Source organism: Rattus norvegicus, chromosome 20 (assembly GCF_036323735.1).
Source record: "Rattus norvegicus strain BN/NHsdMcwi chromosome 20, GRCr8, whole genome shotgun sequence".
In the NCBI taxonomy this organism is placed as follows: domain Eukaryota; kingdom Metazoa; phylum Chordata; class Mammalia; order Rodentia; family Muridae; genus Rattus; species Rattus norvegicus.
This window is the reverse complement of record NC_086038.1, coordinates 39,410,187-39,428,429: the sequence shown is the minus strand read 5'-3', so window position 1 is coordinate 39,428,429 and position 18,243 is coordinate 39,410,187. Positions and strand designations below refer to the sequence as shown.

General features: G+C 48.5%; 1 protein-coding gene across 1 annotated transcript in view; it reads left to right on the top strand.

Moving 5' to 3' along the window:
* LOC134483947 (double homeobox protein 4-like protein 4) overlaps nucleotides 1-18,243 on the top strand; it is a gene marked incomplete at its 5' end in the record, with an annotated part of 76,354 nt that overhangs the window by 33,717 nt on the left and 24,394 nt on the right. The window contains 2 exons of the mRNA XM_063279686.1: nucleotides 10,601-10,622; nucleotides 10,877-10,983. Coding sequence (XP_063135756.1) covers nucleotides 10,601-10,622; nucleotides 10,877-10,983 — 129 coding nt within the window. The remainder of the gene's footprint in view (nucleotides 1-10,600; nucleotides 10,623-10,876; nucleotides 10,984-18,243) is intronic.

Genomic DNA, 18,243 nt, shown 5'->3' with positions numbered 1-18,243 from the left:
TGATGGAAGTTCGAGTGGAGACACACTCCCCAGGCCCTGTACATCTGGAAGGTGGAGGGCAGCAAATGGATGCAACACCTGAGCTGCCTCTCTCTCAAGAAGAATATGAGGCTCTGCTGGATATTCTCTGAGTCCCAGCCTGGAAGCTCCTATCCAGAAGACACCCGCAATCAACACTTGAGAATGTAGACAGCCGAAAAAGTATATGCATCAAAACCCCTATTACAGTGGCTGCTTTCGATGGAAGGCATCTTGCTTATTAGAAGGAGGAAATGCACGTGGGTTTTCCATGTGGAGTGCCTTAGTGAGGGTCCTGAGATGAGGAAATGAGCTCTGAGAATGGGGTTCTACTGAAGCGGCAGAGGGCAAGATCACCAGGGAATCCTAAAACAACAAGGAGGCCTAATGAAAAGCCCAACTGACAGAACACACCATTGGACTGGCTCCATCAGACTCCAGGAAATCTCATGGGTCAACAGGTATAGGCTACACATCTCAGGACACTAAACCAGGAAGGAGTTATGAAGACTTCTAACTTGGGACTAAGAACTGCTGCTCTTCTTACCAGTGCCTTATGCTTAGCTGTGAGATGACTAACAAACCACCCATTCTATATGTACTCCTAGCACATTTGTTTAGTTTACTTTTGTTTTACTTTTTCTTGCTTTGTTCTACTTCCCATTGCGTTCAATAAAGATTTGCATTGTTTGTTTGTTTGCTTGCTTGCTTCCTTGCTTGTGTGTTTGTAAGTGTGGTTGAATTGGCTGTTTGGTTTAGGCATGAGCTTTCCCATTCAAAGGGTGGTAAGACTTTGGAAGGCAGTGAGGCGGGATGAGAGGTCTGAAAGGGAAATAACAAGGAAAGCTGATCAGTGTTCAATGCAGACATGGCAGTGTTTTTAAACAAACAAGCAGGGAAAATGTCAACTTAAAGAAGAATTTGTGTAAGGCTACAAAACTGTAAATGAACATCATACTGGAAATGGAGTGCAACCAAAGTATCGTGAACAATTCATTCCAGGATTGACACTGATTCAATCAGACAAGCCGAATACCTTCCTCCTCCCACAGTGAGGTATTTCTCACACTCTCCCCTATCCGTCTTTAACCTTGAGTTTCCAAAGCCTAGCACGGCCCTGCATTCCCTAATGTGAGGTCCCACTGAACCCACATGAAGACTGCAATTGCCTAGAGGTAGGCAGTTTGCTTTGGGTGCATGCAGCCACATTTCCTCAAGGAGCATAGGGCTTATACAGTTCTTTCAGCACAAGTATTGGGTCTTTTGTTCCACATTCACAGCTCAGACTTGCTGGCCGGGTTTTTGTGTATGCTTGTGTGTGTGTATGTGTGTTTGTGTGTGTGTGTGTATGTGTGTATGTTATTTGTATTTGTGTTATATGTGTGGTGTGTGTTTGCATGTGAGTGTGTGAGTGTCTGTGTGTGTGTGCTTGTGTTGTGTGTGTGTTATTTGTATTTGTGTTATTTGTGTATGTGTGTGTGTTTGTGTGTGCGTGTGTGTGTGTGCTTCGTTGTGTGTGTGCTATTTCTATTTGTGTTATTTGTATGTGAATGTGTGTGTGTTTGCTTGTGTGTGTGTATGTGTGTGTGTGTGCGTGTGCGTGTTTGCATGGAACATGTTAATTGTGAGAATTCCTGAAAATCTGGCCCAACTGTTCTGACAGGAAATGCATAAATGCACAGTCCCGAATCTCTACATGAACTATTGTGGGTTTTGGCCTATATGCCTATGTAAAAGACTTTCTTTCTGCATGTGCTATTCTCGTCTCTAGGTTTAATTGAGTTCTGATGCTCCCAACTACCACCTTGCACTACAAGCAGAAAAGAAGTGCCATGACATGCATGACACCTGGAAGTGATGTCCTTGGGTCTCAGGACAAGTGGTTGGGATACTCAGTTGGGGGGTCTTCTCTTTCCAACCTGTGTGGATCCAGATGGGATGAGATCAGCACGGATTCCACTTGGCTAGTGATACCACCTAAGGCACACTCCACTCTGGCTTCCTCTTCTGAAGCCTGCTTACCACCTCCACGATTTCCTGGATACTCTGTCCAAAGCCAGGAAGGACCTATGGTGCTCCCTCCTTGAACGATCTGTCTGCTGGATGGTTGATTCCTAGGACGGTTTTTGTGCTTCCTTGTTCTGTGTCCAGAATGGCATGCAAGGGACTGCGAGACTTTGGGAGATACTTTGCTGAGTCTGATAGTTTTCTTGAGGTCTTGTTCCGGGTCTCCTATTCTCAGGTGGGAGGCGTGGCAGGTGTAAAGCGTCGTGGCATGACCTTGATTCAAGGGTCTGCAGTACGACTGTAGCCCACCACGCCTTTCGAGTGGGTAGAGCTCCGGGAGCAGAGGCAGAGGTATTTAAGGGCAGGGGACCCAGCCCTATGGCTGGCATTTGCTGAAGCTTTCGCTTGCTCTGGAGCGGTCCTGACTATAGTCTCCAGCTTGAGGACTCCTGGCATCGAATCCTTAGGAGCATGGAAGCTGGAAGCAATGTGGATAGCAGCTGTGTGCTGCGGGAATCCCGGCGCAGGAAGACGGTTTGGCAGGCCTGGCAAAAGAAGGCCCTGCTATTAGCTTTCAGCAAGAACCAATACCCTGCTTCTGGGACAGGCAGGATCTGGCCAGGCAAATACAGCTCCCTGCGTCCCGCATCCGAGCGTGGTTTCAGAACCGAAGAAGTCTCACTGGAGAGGTGAGTCACGGCCCAAAGCAGTCCAGCAGAGCCTGCATTCCGCTAGCATTCCAACAGCTCGAGGAAGGGTTTGGCTCCAGGTCACAAGGTAGCAGCATGCCCTCGGACAGCAGAAGGCCTCGCACTCGACTCAACTTGCAACAGCGCAGGATCCTAGTGCAAGCCTTTGAGAGGAACCCGTTGCCAGGCTTTGCTACCAGGCAGCAGCTGGGCCAGAGGACAGGTTTTTCTGAGGACACGATCCACAAATGGTTTCAGAACAGAAGAGCGCGGCAAGCCCGCGCTCCAGATCAAGATGTGCCTGATTCACAAGTGCAGGATGTGGCAACTGGAGGACTCAGTGGCAGGGATGAGGCAGAACAGGACAGCCTGTTAACGATGGCTGCTGCAGGAGGTGTTGGCATGGAGAACTCGAGCTCCAGCGACCAGCCCCACTTCCACAAAGAGTCCCAGCAACCCCAAATGGCACTGCCCGAAGGACGAGGCCAATCACAGACAGCGACTCAAGCATACGAGGCAGGACCTCTGGAACTCCTCCTTGATGAACTGCTGGAAGAAGACCAAGTGGAGGGTGACAGGCCATTCCCTGTGGATCTGGATGGAAATTCTGGTGGCAGGGAGCACGAGGGTGTCCAGGAAACCATCTTGCAACTGGCTGCCACGGACTGTGTTTCCAAGGAATCCTCGAGTTATAGCGACCCAACCAATTTCTCCAGAGAGTCTCAGCTACCACTATGGGCACAGCCTGAAGGACAAGGCCAAGAACAGGCTCTCACTCAGGGATGCAACACGGGACCCCCGGAAAACTTCCTTGTTCAACTGCTGATGGACGTTCGAGTGGAGAGGCACTCCCCAGGCCCTGTACATCTGGAAGGTGCAGGGCAGCAAATGGATGCAACACCTGAGCTGCCTCTCTCTCAAGAAGAATATGAGCCTCTGCTGGGTATTCTCCGATTCCTAGCCTGGAAGCTCGTATCCAGAATACACCTGCAGTCCACACTTGAGAATGTAGACAGCCCGAAAAGTATATGCATCAAAACCCCTATTACAGTGGCTGATTTCGATGCAAAGCATCTTGCTTACTAGAAAGACGAAATGCACGTGGGTTTTCCATGTGGAGTGCCTCCCTGAGGGCTTTGAGACGAGGAAATGGGCTCTCAGGATGCGATTCTTCTGAAGGGGCAGAGGGCAAGATCACCAGGGACTCCTAAAACAACAAGGAGGCCTAATGAAAAGGCCAACTGACAGAACACAACATTGGACTGGCTCCATCAGACTCCAGGAAATCTCATGGGTCACCAGGTATAGGCTACACATCTCAGGACACTAAACCAGGAAGGAGTTATGAAGACTTCTTCCTTGGGACTAAGAACTGTTGCTCTTCTTACCAATGCCTTATGCTTAGCTGTGAGATGACTAACAATCCACCCATTCTATATGTACTCCTGGCACATTAGTTTAGTTTACTTTTGTTTTGTTTTGTCTTGCACTGTTCTACTTCCCATTGTATTCAATAAAGATTTGCATTGTTGGTTTGTTTGCTTGCTTACTTGTTTGCTTGTGTGTTTGTATGGGTGGTTGAAAGGCTGTTTGGTTTAGGCATGAGCTTTCCAATTGAAAGGGTGGTAAGACTTTGGAAGGCAGTGAGGCGGGATGAGAGGTCTGAAAGGGAAATAACAAGGAAAGCTGATCAGTGTTCAATGTAGACATGGCAGTGTTTGCTAAAGCAAACAAGCGGGGAAAATGTCAACTTAAAGAAGAATGTGTGTAAGGCCACAAAACTGTAAATAAACATCATCCTGGAAATGGAGTGCAACCAAAGTATCGTGAACAATTCATTCCAGGATTGACACTGATTCAATCAGACAAGCTGAATACCTTCCTCCTCCCACAGTGAGGTGTTTCCCACAATCTCCCGTATCCGTCTTTTAACCTTGAGTTTCCCAAGCCTAGCACGGCCCTGCATTCCCTAATGTGAGGTCCCTCTGAACCCACCTGAAGACTGCAATTGCCTAGAGGTAGGCAGTTGGCCTTGGGTGCATGCAGCCACATTTCCTCAAGGAGCATAGGGCTTATACAATTCTTTCAACACAGGTTTTCGGTCTTTTGTTCCACATTCACAGGTCAGACTTGCTGGCCGGGTTTTTGTGTATGCTTGTGTATGTGTATGTGTTAGTGTGTGTGTGTTTGTGTGTGTGTGTGTATGTGTGTGTGTTATTTGTATTTTTGTTATATGTGTGTGTGTTTGCATGTTCGTGTGTGAGTGCCTGTGTGTGTGTGTGCTTGTGTTGTGTGTGTTATTTGTATTTGTGTTATTTGTGTGTGTATGTGTGTATGTTTTTGTGTGTATGTGTGTCTGCTTTGTTGTGTGTGTGGTATTTCTATTTGTGTTATTTGTATGGGTATGTGTGTGTGTTTGCGTGTGTGTGTGTGTGTGTCTGTGTGTGTGCTTTGTTGTGTGTGTGGTTATTCTATTTGTGTTATTTGTATGGCTATGTGTATGTGTTTGCGTGTGTGTGTGTGTGTGTCTGTGTGTGTTTGTGCCTGTTTTTGCATGGACCATGTTAATTGTGAGAATTCCTGAAAATCTGGCTCAACTGTTCTGACAGGAAATGCATGAATGTGCGTTCCCGAATCTCTACATGAACTATTGTGGTTTTTGGGCTATTTGCCTATATAAAAGACTTTCTTTCGGCATGTGCTATATTCTTCCCTCGGTTTAATAGAGTTCTGTTGCTCCCAACTACCAGCTAGCCCTACAAGCATGAAGGAAGTGCCATGACTTGCATGACTCCTGGAAGTGATGTCCTTGGGTCTCAGGACAAGTGGTTGGGATCCTCAGTTGGTGGGTCTTCTCTTTCCAACCTGTGTGGATCCAGATGGGATGAGATCAGCACGGATTCCACTTGGCTAGTGATACCACCTAAGGCACACTCCACTCTGCCTTCCTCTTCTGAAGCCTGCTTACCACCTCCACGATTTCCTGGATACTCTGCCCAAAGCCAGGAAGGACCTATGGTGCTCCCACTTGGACGATCTGTCTGCTGGATGGTTGATTCCTAGGACATTTTTTGTGCTTCCTTGTTCTGTGTCCAGAATGGCATGCAAGGGACTGGGAGTCTTTGGGAGAGACTTTGCTGAGTCTGATAGGTTTCTTGAGGTCTTGTTCCGGGTCTCCTGTTCTCAGGTGGGAGGCGTGGCAGGTGTAAGGGGTCGTGGCATGACCTTGATTCAAGGGTCTGGAGTACGACTGTAGCCCACGGCTCCTTTTGAGTGGGCAGAGCTTCGGGTGCTGAGGCAAAGGTATTTACGGGCAGGGGTCCCAGCTCTAAGGGTGGCATTTGCTGAAGCTTGCGCTTGCTCTGGAGCGGTCCTGACTATATTCTCCAGCTTGAGGACTCCTGGCATCTAATCCTTAGGAGCATGGAAGCTGGAAGCAATGTGGATAACAGCTGTATGCTGCGGGAATCCCGGCGCAGGAAGACGGTTTGGCAGGCCTGGCAAAAGAAGGCCCTGCTATCAGCTTACAGCAAGAACCAATACCCGAGCTCTGGGACAGGCAGGAACTGGCCAGGCAAATACAGCTCCCTTCGTCCCGCATCCGAGTGTGGTTTCAGAACCGAAGGTGTCGCACTGGAGAGGTGAGGCACGGCCCAAATCGGTCCAGCAGAACCTCCATTCCGCTAGCCTCCCAACAACTCGAGGAAGGGTTTGGCTCCAGGTCACAAGGTAGCAGCATGCCCTCGGACAGCAGAAGGCCTCGCACACGACTCACCTTGCAACAGCGCAGTATCCTAGTGCAAGCCTTTGAGAGGAATCCGTTGCCAGGCTTTGCTACCAGGGAGCAGCTGGGCCAGAGTACAGGTTTGTCTGAGGACACGATCTACATATGATTTCAGAACAGAAGAGCGCGGCAAGCCCGTGCTCCAGATCAAGATGTGCCTGCTTCACAAGTGCAGGATGTGGCAACTGGAGTTCTCAGTGGCAGGGATGAAGCAGCACAGGACAACCTGTTATCGATGGCTATCTCAGGCGGTGAGGGCATGGAGAACTCGAGCTCCAGCGACCAGCCCCACTTCCACAAAGAGTCCCAGCAACCCCAAGTGGCACATCACAGACAGCGTCTGAAGCATACGAGGCAGGACCTCTAAAAATCCTCCTTGATGAACTGCTGGAAGAAGACCAAGTGGAGGGTGACAGGCCATTCCCTGTGGATCTTGATGGAAATTCTGGTGGCAAGGAGCACGAGGGTGTCCAGGAAACCATCTTGCAACTGGCTGCCCCAGACTGTGTTTCCAAGGAATCCTCGAGTTATAGCGACCCAACCAATTTCTCCAGAGAGTCTCAGCTACCACAATGGGCACAGCCTGAAGGACAAGGCCAAGAACAGGTTCTCACTCAGGGATGCAACACGGGCCCCCTGGAACTCTTCCTGGATCAACTGCTGATGGAAGTTCGAGTGGAGACGCACTCCCCAGGCCCTGTACATCTGGAAGGTGCAGGGCAGCAAATGGATGAAAACCTGAGCTGCCTCTCTCTCAAGAAGAATATGAGGCTCTACTGGATATTTTTTGAGTCCCAGCCTGGTAGCTCCTATCCAGAAGACACCCGCAATCCACACTTGAGAATGTAGACAGCCCAAAAAGTATATGCATCAAAACCCCTATTACAGTGGCTGATTTCGATGCAATTCATCTTGCTTAGTAGAAGGAGGAAATGCATGTGGGTTTTCCATGTGGAGTGCCTACCTGAGGGCCCTGAGATGAGGAAATGGGCTCTCAGAATGGGATTCTGCTGAAGGGGCAGAGGGCAAGATCACCAGGGACTCCTAAAACAACAAGGAGGCCTCATGAAAAGCCCAACTGACAGAACACACCATTGACTGGCTCCATCAGATTCCAGGAAATCTCACGGGTCACCAGGTATAGGCTACACATCTCAGAACACTAAACCAGGAAGGAGTTATGAAGACTTCTTTCTTGGGACTAAGAACTCTGCTCTTCTTACCAATGCCTTATGCTTAGCTGTGAGATGACTAACATACCACCGATTCTATATGTACTCCTAGCACATCTCTTTAGTTTACTTTTGTTTTGTTATGTCTTGCTCTGTTCTACTTCCCATTGTATTCAATAAAGTTTTGCATTGTTTGTTTGTTTGTTTGTTTGCTTGCTTGTTTGCTTGTGTGTTTGTATGGGTGGTTGAATAGGCTGTTTGGTTTAGGAATGAGCTCTCCAATTCAAAGGGTGGTAAGACTTTGGAAGGCAGTGAGGCGGGATGAGAGGTCTGAAAGGGAAATAACAAGGAAAGCTGATCAGTGTTCAATGCAGACATGGCAGTGTTTGCCATAGCAAACAAGCGGGGAAAATGTCAACTTAAAGAAGAGTGTGTGTAAGGCCACAAAACTGTAAATAAACATCATCCTGGAAATGGAGTGCAACCAAAGTATCGTGAACAATTCATTCCAGGATTGACACTGACTCAATCAGACAAGCCGAGTACCTTCCTCCTCCCACAGTGAGGTGTTTCCCACACTCTCCTATATCCGTCTTTTAACTTTGAGTTTCCCAAGCCTAGCATGGCCCTGCATTCCCTAATGTGAGGTCCCTCTGAACCCACCTGAAGACTGCAACTGCCTAGAGGTAGGCAGTTGTCCTTGGGTGCATGCAGGAACATTGCCTCAAGGAGCATAGGGCTTATACAGTTCTTTCAGCACAAGTTTTGGGTCTTTTGTTCCACATTCACATATCAGATTTGCTGGCCGGGTTTTTGTGTAGGCTTGTGTGTGTGTATGTGTGTGTGTGTGTGTGTGTGTGTGTGTATGTGTGTGTGTTATTTGTATTCTTGTTATATGTGTGTGTGTGTTTGCATATGCGTGTGAGTGTCTGTGTGTGTGTGCTTGTGTTGTGTGTGTTATTTGTATTTGTGTTATTTGTGTGTGTATGTGTGTGTGTTTGTGTGTGCGTGTGTGTGTGCTTTGTTGTGTGTGTGCTATTTCTATTTGTGTTATTTGTATGTGTCTGTGTGTGTGTGTGTGTGTGTGTGTGTATGTGTGTGTTATTTGTATTTGTGTTATATGTGTGGTGTGTGTTTGCATGTGCGTGTGTGAGTGTCTGTGTGTGTGCTTGTGTTGTGTGTGTGTTATTTGGATTTGTGTTATTTGTGTGTGTGTATGTGTGTGTGTTTGTGTGTGCCTGTGTGTGTTTGTGTGTGCGTGTGTGTGTGCTTTGTTGTGTGTGTGGTATTTCTATTTGTGTTATTTGTATGTGTATGTGTGTGTATTTGCCTGTGTGTGTGTGTGTGCATGTGTGTGTGTGTGTGTGTGTGTGTTTTTGTTTGCGCTTGTGTTTGCATGGAACATGTTAATTGTGAGAATTCCTTAAAATCTGGCCCACTGTTCTGACAGGAAATGCATGAATGTGCATTCCCGAATCTCTACATGAACTATTGTGGTTTTAGGCCTATTTGCCTGTGTAAAAGACTTTCTTTCTGCATGTGCTATTCTCTTCTCTCGGTTTAATAGAGTTCTGTTGCTCCCAACTACCACCTAGCCCTACAAGAAGGAAAAAAGTGCCATGACTTGCATGACCCCTGGAAGTGATGTCCTTGGGTCTCAGGACAAGTGGTTTGGATCCTCAGTTGGGAGGTCTTCTCTTTCCAACCTGTGTGGATCCACATGGGATGAGATCAGCACGGAATCCACTTGGCTAGTGATATCACCTAAGGCACACTCCACTCTGCCTTCCTCTTCTGAAGCCTGCTTACCACCTCCACGATTTCTTGAATACTCTGCCCAAATCCAGGAAGGAACTATGGTGCTCCCAACTTGGACTATCTGTCTGCTGGATTCTTGATTTCTAGGACATTTTTTGTGCTTCCTTGTTCTGTGTCCAGAATGGCATGCAAGGGACTGCGAGACTCTGGGAAAGATTTGCTGAGTCTGATAGGTTTCTTGAGGTCTTGTTCCGGGTCTCCTGTTCTCAGATGGGAGGCGTGGCAGGTATAAAGTGTCGTGGCATGACCTTTATTCAAGGATCTGGAGTACGACTGTACCCCACGGCTCCTTTCGAGTGGGCGGAGCTCCGGGAGCAGAGGCAAAGGTATTTAAGGGCAGGAGTCCCAGCGCTACGGCTGGCATTTGCTGAAGCTTGTGCTTGCTCTTTAGCGGTCCTGACTATATTTTCCAGCTTGAGGATTCCTGGCATCGAATCCTTAGGAGCATGGAAGCTGGAAGCAATTTGTAGAGCAGCTGTGTGCTGCGGGAATCCCGGCGCAGGAAGACAGTTTGGCAGGCCTGGCAAAAGAAGGCCCTGCTATCAGCTTTCAGCAGGAACCAATACCCGAGCTTCTGGGACAGGCAGGACCTGGCCAGGCAAATACAGCGCCCTGCGTCCCGCATCCGAGTGTGGTTTCAGAACCGAAAAAGTCGCACTGTAGAGGTGAGGCATGGCCCAAATCGGTCCAGCAGAGGCTCCATTCTGCTAGCCTCCCAACAGCTCGAGATAGGGTTTGGTTCCAGGTCACAAGGTAGCAGCATGCCCTTGGACAGCAGAAAGCCTCGCACTCGACTCACCTTGCAAAAGCGCAGGATCCTACTGCAAGCCTTTGAGAGGAACCCGTTGCCAGGCTTTGCTACCAGGAAGCAGCTGGGCCAGAGGACAGGTTTGTCTGAGGACACGATCCACATATGGTTTCAGAACAGAAGAGCGCGGCAAGCCCACGCTCCAGATCAAGATGTGCCTGCTTCACATGTGCAGGATGTGGCAACTGGAGGTCTCACTGGCGGGCATGAGGCAGCACAGGACAACCTGTTACCGATGGCTGCTGCAGGAGGTGTGGGCATGGAGAACTCGAGCTCCAGCGACCAGCCCCACTTCCACAAAGAGTCCCAGCAACCCCAAGTGGCACATCACAGACTGCGACTCAAGCATACGAGGCAGGACCTCTAAAAATCCTCCTTGATGAACTGCTGGAAGAAGACCAAGTGGAGGGTGACAGGCCATTCCCTGTGGATCTGGATGGAAATTCTGGTGGCAAGGAGCACGAGGGTGTCCAGGAAACCATCTTGCAACTGGCTGCCACGGACTGTGTTTCCAAGGAATCCTCGAGTTATAGCGACCCAACCAATTTCTCCAGAGAGTCTCAGCTACCACAATGGGCACAGCCTGAAGGACAAGGCCAAGAACAGGCTCTCACTCAGGGATGCAACACGGGCCCCCTGGAACTCTTCCTGGATCAACTGCTGATGGAAGTTCGAGTGGAGACGCACTCCCCAGGCCCTGTACATCTGGAAGGTGCAGGGCAGCAAATGGATGAAAACCTGAGCTGCCTCTCTCTCAAGAAGAATATGAGGCTCTACTGGATATTTTTTGAGTCCCAGCCTGGTAGCTCCTATCCAGAAGACACCCGCAATCCACACTTGAGAATGTAGACAGCCCAAAAAGTATATGCATCAAAACCCCTATTACAGTGGCTGATTTCGATGCAAAGCATCTTGCATAGTTTAAGGAGGAAATGCATGTGGGTTTTCCATGTGGAGTTCCTACCTGAGGGCCCTGAGATGAGGAAATGGGCTCTCAGAATGGGATTCTGCTGAAGGGGCAGAGGGCAAGATCACCAGGGACTCCTAAAACAACAAGGAGGCCTCATGAAAAGCCCAACTGACAGAACACACCATTGGACTGGCTCCATCAGATTCCAGGAAATCTTATGGGTCACCAGGTATAGGCTACACATCTCAGGACACTAATCCAGGAAGGAGTTATGAAGACTTCTTTCTTGGGACTAAGAACTGCTGCTCTTCTTACCAATGCCTTATGCTTAGCTGTGAGATGACTAACATACCACCGATTCTATATGTACTCCTAGCACATCTCTTTAGTTTACTTTTGTTTTGTTATGTCTTGCTCTGTTCTACTTCCCATTGTATTCAATAAAGGTTTGCATTGTTTGTTTGTTTGTTTGTTTGCTTGCTTGTTTGCTTGTGTGTTTGTATGGGTGGTTGAATAGGCTGTTTGGTTTAGGAATGAGCTTTCCAATTCAAAGGGTGGTAAGACTTTGGAAGGCAGTGAGGCGGGATGAGAGGTCTGAAAGAGAAATAACAAGGAAAGCTAATCAGTGTTCAATGCAGACATGGCAGTGTTTGCCATAGCAAACAAACGGGGAAAATGTCAACTTAAAGAAGAATGTGTGTAAGGCCACAAAACTGTAAATAAACATCATCCTGGAAATGGAGTGCAACCAAAGTATCGTGAACAATTCATTCCAGGATTGACACTGACTCAATCAGACAAGCCGAATACCTTCCTCCTCCCACAGTGAGGTGCTTCCCACACTCTCCCGTATCCGTCTTTTAACCTTGAGTTTCCCAAGTCTAGCATGGCCCTGCATTCCCTAATGTGAGGTCCTTCTGAACCCACCTGAAGACTGCAATTGCCTAGAGGTAGGCAGTTGGCCTTGGGTGCATGCAGGAACATTGCCTCAAGGAGCATAGGGCTTATACAGTTCTTTCAGCACAAGTTTTGGGGCTTTTGTTCCACATTCACATATCAGACTTGCTGGCCGGGTTTTTGTGTATGCTTGTGTGTGTGTGTGTGTGTGTGTGTGTGTGTGTGTATGTGTGTGTGTTTTTTGTATTCGTGTTATATATGTGTGTGTGTTTGCATATGCGTGTGAGTGTCTGAATGTGTGTGATTGTGTTTTGTGTGTGTTATTTTGATTTGTGTTATTTGTGTGTGGGTATGTGTGAGTGTTTGTGTGTGCCTGTGTGTGATTGTGTGTGCGTGTGTGTGTGCTTTTTTGTGTGTGTGCTATTTCTATTTGTGTTATTTGTATGTGTATGAGTGTGTGTTTGCGTGTATGTGTGTGTGTATGTGTGTGTGTTAATTGTATTGGTGTCATATGTGTGGTGTGTGTTTGCATGTGCATGTGTGAGTGTCTGTGTGTGTGCTTGTTTTGTGTGTGTGTTATTAGTATTTGTGTTATCTCTGTGTGTGTATGTGTGTGTGTTTGTGTGTGCGTGTGTGTGTGCTTTGTTGTGTGTGTGTGAGATTTCAATTTGTGTTATTTGTGTGTATATAGGTGTCGGTTTGTGTGTGTGTGTGTGTGTGTGTGTGTGTGTGTGTTTGCGCCTGTGTTTCATGGAACATGTTAATTGTGAGAATTCCTGAAAATCTGGCCCAACTGGTCTGACAGGAAATACATGAATACGCATTCCCGTATCTCTACATGAACTATTGTGGTTTTCGTCCTATTTGCCTGTGTAAAAGACTTTCCTTCTGCATGTGCTATTCTCTTCTCTCGGTTCAATATTGTTCTGTTGCTCCCAACTACCACCTAGCCCTACAAGCAGGAAGGAAGTGCCATGACTTGCATGACCCCTGGAAGTGATGTCCTTGGGTCTCAGAACATGTGGTTGGGATCCTCAGTTGGGTGTCTTCTCTTTCCAACCTGTGTGGATCCAGATGGGATGAGATCAGCACGGATTCCACTTGGTTAGTGATACCACCTAAGGCACAGTCCACTCTGCCTTTCTCTTCTGAAGCCGGCTTACCACCTCCACGATTTCCTGGATACTCTGCCCAAAGCCAGGAAGGACCGATGTTGCTCCGGCCTTGGACGATCTGTCTGCTGGATGGTTGATTCCTAGGACATTTTTTGTGCTTCCTTGTTCTGTGTCCAGAATGGCATGCAAGGAACTTTGAGACTTTGGGAGAGACTTTGCTGAGTCTGATAGGTTTCTTGAGGTCTTGTTCCGGGTCTCCCGTTCTCAGGTGGGAGGCGTGGCAGGTGTAGAGCTTCCTGGCATGACCTTGATTCATAGAGGACGACTGTAGCCCACGGCTCCTTTCGAGTGCGCGGAGCTCCGGGAGCAGAGAGAGAGGTATTTAAGGGCAGGGGTCCCAGCCCTACGGCTGGCATTTGCTGAAGCTTGCGCTTGCTCTGGAGCGGTCCTGACTATATTCTCCAGCTTGAGGACTCCTGGCATCGAATCCTTAGGAGCATGGAAGCTGGAAGCAATGTGGATAGCAGCTGTGTGCTGCGGGCATCCCGGCGCAGGAAGACGGTTTGGCAGGCCTGGCAAAAGAAGGCCCTGCTATCAGCTTTCAGCAAGAACCAATACCCGAGCTTCTGGGACAGGCAGGAACTGGCCAGGCAAATACAGCTCCCTGCGTCCCACATCCGAGTGTGGTTTCAGAACCAAAGAAGTCGCACTGGAGAGGTGAGGCACGGCCCAAAGCGGTCCAGCAGAGGCTCCATTCAGCTAGCCTCCCAACAGCACGAGGAAGGGTTTGGCTCCAGGTCACAAGGTAGCAGCATGCCCTCGGACAGCAGAAGGCCTCGCACTCGACTCAACTTGCAACAGCGCAGGATCCTAGTACAAGCCTTTGAGAGGAACCCGTTGCCAGGCTTTGCTACCAGGGAGCAGCTGGGCCAAAGGACAGGTTTGAATGAGGACACGATCCACATATGGTTTCAGAACAGAAGAGCGCGGCAAGCCCGCGCTCCAGATCAAGATGTGCCTGCTTCACAAGTGCAGGATGTGGCAACTGGAGGTCTCAGTGGCAAGGATGAGGCAGCACCGGACAACCTGTTATTGATGGCTGCGGCAGGAGGTGTGGGCATGGAGAACTCGAGCTCCAGCGACCAGCCCCACTTCCACGAAGAGTCCCAGCATCCCCAAGTGGCACTGCCCGAAGGACGTGGCCAATCACAGACAGCCACTCAAGCATACGAGCCAGGAACTCTGGAACTCCTCCTTGATGAACTGCTGGAAGAAGACCAAGTGGAGGGTGACAGGCCATTCCCTGTGGATGTGGATGGATATCCTGGTGGCAAGGAGCACGGGGTTGTCCAGGAAACCATCTTGCAACTGGCTGCCACAGACTGTGTTTCCAAGGAATCCTCAAGTTTTAGCGACCCAACCAATTTCTCCAGAGAGTCTCAGGTACCACAATGGGCACAGCCTGAAGGACAAGGCCAAAAACAGGCTCTCACTCAGGGATGCAACAGGGGCCCTCTGGAACTCTTCCTGGATCAACTGCTGATGGAAGTTCGAGTGGAGATGCTCTCCCCAGGCCCTGTACATCTGGAAGGTGCAGTTCAGCAAATGGATGCAGCACCTGAGCTGCCTCTCTCTCAAGAAGAATAGGAGGCTCTGTTGGATATTCTCTGAGTCCCAGCCTGGAAGCTCCTATCCAGAAGACACCCGCAATCAACACTTGAGAATGTAGACAGCCCAAAAAGTATATGCATCAAAACCCCTATTACAGTGGGTGCTTTCGATGGAAGTCATCTTGCTTACTAGAAGGAGGAAATGCACGTGGGTTTTCCATGTGCAGTGCCTACATGAGGACCCTGGGACGAGGAAACGAGCTCTGAGCATGGGATTCTGCTGAAGGGGCAGAGGGCAAGATCACCAGGGACTCCTAAAACATCAAGGAGGCCTAATGAAAAGACCAACTGACAGAACACACCATTGAACTGGCTCCATCAGACTCCAGGAAATCTCATGGGTCACCAGGTATAGGCTACACATCTCAGGACACTGAACCAGGAAGGAGTTATGAAGACTTCTTTCTTGGGACTAAGAACTGCTGCACTTCTTACCAATGCCTTATGCTTAGCAGTGAGTTGACTAACAAACCACCCATTCTATATGTACTCCTAGCACATTTGTTTAGTTTACTTTTGTTTTGTTTTGTTTTGCTTTGTTCTACTTCCCATTGCATTCAATAAAGGTTTGCATTGTTTGTTTGTTTGCTTGCTTGCTTGTTTGCTTGTGTGTTTGTATGGGTCGTTGAATTGGCTGTTTGGTTTAGGCATGAGCTTTCCAATTCAAAGGGTGGTAAGACTTGGGAAGGCAGTGAGGCGGGATGAGAAGTCTGAAAGGGAAATAACAAGGAAAGCTGATCAGTGTTCAATGCAGACATGGCACTGTTTGCTAAAGCAAACAAGCGGGGAAAATGTCAACTTAAAGAAGAGTGTGTGTAAGGCCACAAAACTGTAAATGAAAATCATCCTGGAAATGGAGTGCAACCAAAGTATCGTGAACAATTCATTCCAGGATTGACACTGATTCAATCAGACAAGCCGAATACCTTCCTCCTCCCACAGTGAGGTGTATCCCACACTCTCAGGTATCCGTCTTTTATCCTTGAGTTTCCCAAGCCTAGCACGGCCCTGCATTCCCTAATGTGAGGTCCCTCCGAACCCACCTGAAGACTGCAATTGCCTAGAGGTAGGCAGTTGTCCTTGGGTGCATGCAGCCACATTGCCTCAAGGAGCATAGGGCTTATACAGGTCTTTCAGCACAGGTTTTGGGTCTTTTGTTCCACATACACAAGTCAGACTTGCTGGCCCGGTTTTTGTGTATGCTCATGTGTGTGTGTGTGTGTGTGTGTGAGTGTGTGTGTGTGTGTATGTGTGTGTTATTTGTATTTGTGTTATTTGTGTGTGTTTGCATGTGCATGTGTGAGTGTCTGTGTGTGTGCTTGTTTTGTGTGTGTGTTATTTGTATTTGTGTTATCTCTGTGTGTGTATGTGTGTGTGTGTTTGTGTGTGCCTGTGTGTGTTTGTGTGTGCCTGTGTGTGTGCTTTGTTGTGTGTGTGCTATTTCTATTTGTGTTATATGTATGTGTCTGTGTGTGTGTTTGCATGTGTGTGTGTGTGTGTGTGTGTGTGTGTGTGTGTTTGCGCCTTTGTTTGCATGGAACATGTTAATGGTGAGAATTCCAGAAAATCTGGCCCAACTGTTCTGACAGGAAATGCATGAATGCGCATTCCCGAATCTCTACATGAACTATTGTGGTTTTTGGCCTATTTGCCTGTGTAAAAGACTTTCTTTCTGCATGTGCTATTCTCTTCTCTCGGTTTAATAGAGTTCTGTTGCTCCCAACTACCACCTAGCCCTACAAGAAGGAAAGAAGTGCCATCACTTGCATGACTCCTGGAAGTGATGTCCTTGGTTCTCAGGACAAGTGGTTGGGATCCTCAGTTGGGGGGTCTTCTCTTTCCAACGTGTGTGGATCCAGATGGGATGAGATCAGCACGGATTCAACTTGGCTAGTGATACCACCTAAGGCACAGTCCACTCTGCCTTCCTCTTCTGAAGCCTGCTTACCACCTCCACGATTTCCTGGATACTCTGCCCAAAGCCAGGAAGGACCTATGGTGCTCCCTCATTGGACGATCTGTCTGCTGGATTCTTCATTCCTAGGACATTTTTTGTGCTTCCTTGTTCTGTGTCCAGAATGGCATGCAAGGGACTGCGAGACTTTGGGAGAGACTTTGCTGAGTCTGATAGGTTTCTTGAGGTCTTGTTCCGGGTCTCCTGTTCTCAGGTGGGAGGTGTGGCAGGTGTAAAGCGTCGTGGCATGACCTTGATTCAAGGGTCTGGAGTCGACTGTAGCCCACGTCTCCTTTCGAGTGGGCGGAGCTCCGGGAGCAGAGGCAAAGGTATTTAAGGGCAGGGGTCCCAGCCCTACGGCTGGCATTTGCTGAAGCTTGTGCTTGCTCTGGAGCGGTCCTGACTATATTCTCCAGCTTGAGGACTCCTGGCATCGAATGCTTAGGAGCATGGAAGCTGGAAGCAATGGGGATAGCAGGCTTTGCTACCAGGGAGCAGCTGTGTGAGAGGATAGATTTGCCTGAGGACACGATCCACATATGGTTTCAGAACAGAAGAGCGCGGCAAGCCCGAGCTCTAGATCAAGATCTGCCTGCTTCAGCAGTGCAGGATATGGCATTGGAGGTCTCAGTAGCAGGGATCATGAGGCAGCCCAGGATATCTTGTTTCCACTTGCTGCTGTAGGTTGTATGGTCATGGAGTACTCGAGCTCTAGTGAACTGCCCACCTCCTGCAGAGAATCCCACCATTCCCAATGGCACAGCCAGAAGAACCATGCCAAGCAGAGACATATACTCAAGCAACCCGCTCAGTCCCTCCAGAGCTCCTCCTTTATGAACTGCTGGAAGTAGGTCAAGTGGAGGATCATGAGCCACTCTCTCTTAATCTGGATGGAAGTTCTGGTGGCAAGTAGCACGAGGGTGTCAGGAAATCTTTTGCAACCTGTGCCCAGGATTGTGTTTCCATGGAAAACTTGAGTTCTCTCGACCCATCCACTTTCTGCAGATAGTCTCAGCACAGTCAAAAATACCAGGCTAAACACAGCCTCTCACTCAAGCATGCAACAGTGGCCCTCCTCACCCCTCCCTGTTCAGCTGCTGACTGAAGTCCAAGTTGACAAGTATGCCCCAGTCCTTTGGGTCTGGAAATACAAGGTAGCAAATGGACACAATACCCAAGCTGCATCTCACTCTAGATGAGAGTAATGGATGATTTATCTAGTACATCTTACTCTTAGTCATATATGTATTTGAGGGATATGTCTTTAGGTTTGGAGTTGTGAGTACTGGTTTGGTATCGCCTCCATATAGGTAAAACACACACCTGCAAACAGCACTACCTATCACATATAGCAATATAGTCCTTCCCTTAATGGCAAATTCATTTACACTTAAATGGCGA